Raw genomic sequence first — 3,924 nt, forward strand, 5'->3', positions numbered from 1 at the left:
CCGAGGTGAGGGGATTGCTTGAGCCCATGGGTTGGAGAATCGCCTGGGCAACTGGGCAAGACCTCACCTCTACAATCAATAAAAAAGCTGGCTAGGTGTGGTGGCTTGCGTCTGTGTAGTTCTAGGTACTTGAAAGACTGAAGTGGAAGGATCGCTGAAGCCCAGCAGGTCGTGGCTGCAGTGGCCGTGGGCATGCCTCTACACTCCAGCCTGGGGGACAGAATGAGACTCCACCTCCAAAAAAAAAATAAAGTCATTCAACCCACCCACAAGGGCAGAGCACTCGTGGCCTAGTCACCTTTGAAAGTTTCCACCTTCCAGGACCCTTCTGTTGGCAGTTAGATTTCAGCTTAGGTTCCGAGGGAGCAGGCATCCCAGCCACAGCAGGGGTGATGGGCCTGAGGCTGAACGTGGTCTTCTCTTCTGGCAGGGCATTTTGGAAGCATCCAGGGCCAGGGGCATCCCGGTCGTCATCGACGCGGTGAGTCGGCCTCCCTTCCCGGCGCAGGGCCCTCTGAGGCCTGCCCTGTGAACGCAGCACTTGCTCTTGCAGGATGGCCTGTGGCTGGTGGCGCAGCAGCCGGCCCTCGTCCACGGTTACCAGAAGGCCGTCCTCACGCCCAACCACGTGGAGTTCGGCAGGCTGTATGAAGCTGTGGTGAGTGGTGGACCCCGACGGTGGGCGCGAGGCCTGCGCGTCCCGAGGAAGCTCGCCTGAGGGCTGTGTTCCGTGCTGCCGCCCAGCTGCCCGCTCTTGCCGTGGGCAGGGCTCTGCAGGGCAAGGGACAGTGGGCTCGGTTCCCGTGGGGTCTGCGGCGCATGCTCCTCACATGCTGACGTTTGAGGCGTCTGGACTGGATGCGGGGTGGGGCGTGCAGCAGGCGGGGCCTTGGCTCGCACAAGCCAGCCCCTTCCTGCAGTTCTCGGGGTGGACTGCTGAGCTCTGTCCTGCAGTGCCTCATCTGTCGGCATGTGCGTCACAGGGCTTGTCCGTCCCTGGCGGCGTCCCGTAAAGGCGGCTCCCATTGTCCTGCACATGTGTGTCGCTTCTGCAAACCTTCCCAACCCCAGCCGTGGTGGTACCTGACCAGCTCGCGGGTGAAAGTGAGCGCCAGCCCAGGGCCCTGCTTGCCCGTGGCAGGGGCCTGGGCGGCTCGAGGCGTGAGAGCTGGAGCCCGTGACGGACAGGACAGCTGCGTGGCTGTCTGAGGGGACGGGCTTCCTGAGATCTTCTTCTGTGCTGCCACAGCTCGGAGAGCCCCTGGACAACGCCGATCGCCACGAGTCAGTGCTGAGGCTCAGCCAGGCCCTGGGGAATGTGACGGTGGTCCAGAAAGGCGAGCATGACGTCCTCGCTAATGGCCAGCAGGGTGAGTGGCAGTTTCTCCCCACACGGGTCATTGCCTGGCCAGTCGGCACAGCCCGCAGGCTGTGAGCCCCAGAAGACTCCTCCCGTGTGCACACGTGTCCACACGTGCTCTGTGAACGGGCATTTCCGCCACCGCTTCTGTGGTTTGTCCACCCCAGCTTCTCAGAAGTCTGCGTTTTGCTGGGCTTCTCGCGCTCTGCAGAGGCGGCAATGGCAGTGGGGGAGTGCTGAGCGCGACTCCAGCTTTGCCCCAGGCTTGGGCTCTCCCCTGGCTGCCTTCCCGCAGTGACTGCGGGTGGCGCCTGCAACATCCGGCCGCTGGCTGTCCCTGGCACGCCCTCCACTGGAGCGAAAAGACCTCCCAGCTCAGAGTGAGGTGGAGGCCAGGGTGGGGCCTCACCGTCTCCATGGCTGGGGTGGGCTTCCAGCATTGGGTCAGCGACAGCCCTGCTTACCTTCAGGTCTGATCTGGGTTTTTTTTTGAGTTGGAGTCTCACTTTGTCGCCCAGGCTGAGTGCAGGGGCATGTTGTGCTCAGCCCCCGCAGCCTCGACTGGCCGGGCTCCAGCGATCCTTCTGCCTCGGCCTTCCAAGTAGCTGGAACTACGGGCGCACGCTACCACGCGCAGCTGATTGTTTAATTTACTGTAGAGAGGAGGTCTCGCCAGGTTGCCCAAGCTGGTCTCAATCCCCTGGGCTCAGGCATTCCTCTTGTCTCTGTCTCCCAGAGTGCTGGGATGATAGGCGTGCGCCACTGCACCCAGCCGGTCCGATTCTTACAACGGGTAGCTGTGAGGCACCACCGACGAGGTGCCTAAAATCGGGGGAGATGCTGAGGGTATGTGGGCACGTGTGCACACAGCCACACTCGCACACGCTCACACTTCTGTTCACACATGTGCACGCCCACCCATTCCTCTCAAGTGTGTGCACTCACACAGCCGTGTACAGGTACAGAGAAGCTATTCCCAGAGGCCCTGACCCCTTAGACACTGCTGGTGTTTCTGGAAGGCGCTCTAGATTCTGACACATCCAGAGAATGGAGTGCTTGGCTTCTAAGCATTCTCCAGAGAGAAGAGAATTCTGGCTCACAGGCCTCTGGGCACTTACACAGTTAACAGAGGCGTCTGCTCAGGGTGCTGCTGCCTGTCCTTAGGGTAAACGGAGACAAGGGTGCAGGTGGGGTGTCCTTGAAGCATCCATGGTGTCACCCTGGCTCGGAACCGTTCTCGCGTCGTCCTTGGCCTGCCGCGGCGCACGAATGCGTCTGGAGCGGCTGGGCCTCTGGCTGTCTCAGTGTCCACCTGCGTTAAGATGGGGGCCGCCTCAGACCCTTGTGAGGGACAAGCAGGGACAAACCCTGGGGGTAGCACGTGCGGTGGTGGGGCAGGCCTCTGAGGCAGCTCAGGGAGGGCGTGGCGCGGGTGTGCGTGCTGGTGTCCACACTGATGTCCTCTGCTGTCCACCTTGTGCTGCAGTGCTCCTGTGCCAGCAGAGAGGCAGCAGCCGGAGGTGTGGCGGGCAAGGAGACCTGCTGTCGGGCTCCCTGGGCGTGCTGGCGCACTGGGCCCTCCTCGCCGGGCCCGAGAAGACAGGCAGGTAAGGCCCCTCCGGGTCCTGCCTGGGAACGGCCTGCCGCCCACGGGGTCCTGGCAGCCCTCGCTCACACCTGCACCCTGGCCCCTCGGGCACTGGACAGGCCTGAGTGTCCATGTGCCATGGAGTTCTCGGTCTGCCTCCTGTGGCCAGGGCTGTGCACGGTCTTGGGAGTTCTGTGGCTCGCCCTCTGAGGCAGAACACGGGGAAGCACAGGTGAAGGCCGGGTGGACACTCGTCCTGGGAGACTGGCTTTCCGTTAAGGGCGGCGGAATTCCCCAGGTGGGGCCGTGGGCCAGGTCTGGGGTCAGACGGCTTCGCGCACGGAGGCTGTCCACCACCTGTGAGCCCGTTTCTCCTCGTGAGTCCTTCGAGGTGCCTGATGGTCGTGCATGGCGGGTGTGGGGCACCGGGTTTTGGAGGGTGAGCCTGATACCCGCGGCCCTGCCTGCCACGTGGGCGGGACATTGCGGGGAGGGCAGCGGCCCAGCCGGGCACATCCGCACGAACTCCCAGGGACCAGGGGCCACCTCTGAGCTGGGCCCGGCCACGTGCGCTGGAAGCAGAGGAAGGCGTCTTCCTGTTAACTGCTGGGAAGACGCGGGCACTCTAGGCCCCCAGGGCGTGTAGCGTCCCAGGGTGCATGTAGAGGGCGGCAGAAATCGGCCTCCAAGCTGGCCGTCCCGGTCTCCTGGAACGCTGAGGAATGTCAGTCCGACAGTGTAACCGGCCGGGGCCTGCCAAGTTCTCACGGGAAGAGCTGGTTCCATGCCGTGCCCCGACCCTGCTCCGAGTGGGTGTCACGGATGTGCCTGCCACCAGGGACTGGTGGTGGCTTTGGGCGGGACACAGCTGCCCCGCCTCAGCCACGTCACGCTGGAAGCGGCCACCTGGGGCCCCAAGGTTGGGAGGGGAGGTGCCGCCCACCAAGCCCTCCCCTCCCTCTCCCCCACCCCCAGG

At 63.8% G+C, this 3,924-nt stretch overlaps 1 protein-coding gene across 1 annotated transcript in view; it reads left to right on the forward strand.

Annotated features, from left to right (window-relative positions):
• NAXD (NAD(P)HX dehydratase) overlaps positions 1–3,924 on the forward strand; it is an 11,994-nt gene that overhangs the window by 6,800 nt on the left and 1,270 nt on the right. The window contains exons 4-8 of the mRNA XM_021709027.1: positions 431–481; positions 554–658; positions 1,250–1,370; positions 2,847–2,967; positions 3,896–3,924. The exon at positions 3,896–3,924 is cut by the window's right edge and continues 1,270 nt beyond it. Of these exons, the coding sequence (XP_021564702.1) occupies positions 431–481; positions 554–658; positions 1,250–1,370; positions 2,847–2,967; positions 3,896–3,924 (427 nt within the window). The remainder of the gene's footprint in view (positions 1–430; positions 482–553; positions 659–1,249; positions 1,371–2,846; positions 2,968–3,895) is intronic.

The sequence above is a fragment of the Carlito syrichta genome, unplaced genomic scaffold (assembly GCF_000164805.1).
Source record: "Carlito syrichta isolate Samal-C Ts95f unplaced genomic scaffold, Tarsius_syrichta-2.0.1 Scaffold154289, whole genome shotgun sequence".
NCBI lineage: Eukaryota > Metazoa > Chordata > Mammalia > Primates > Tarsiidae > Carlito > Carlito syrichta.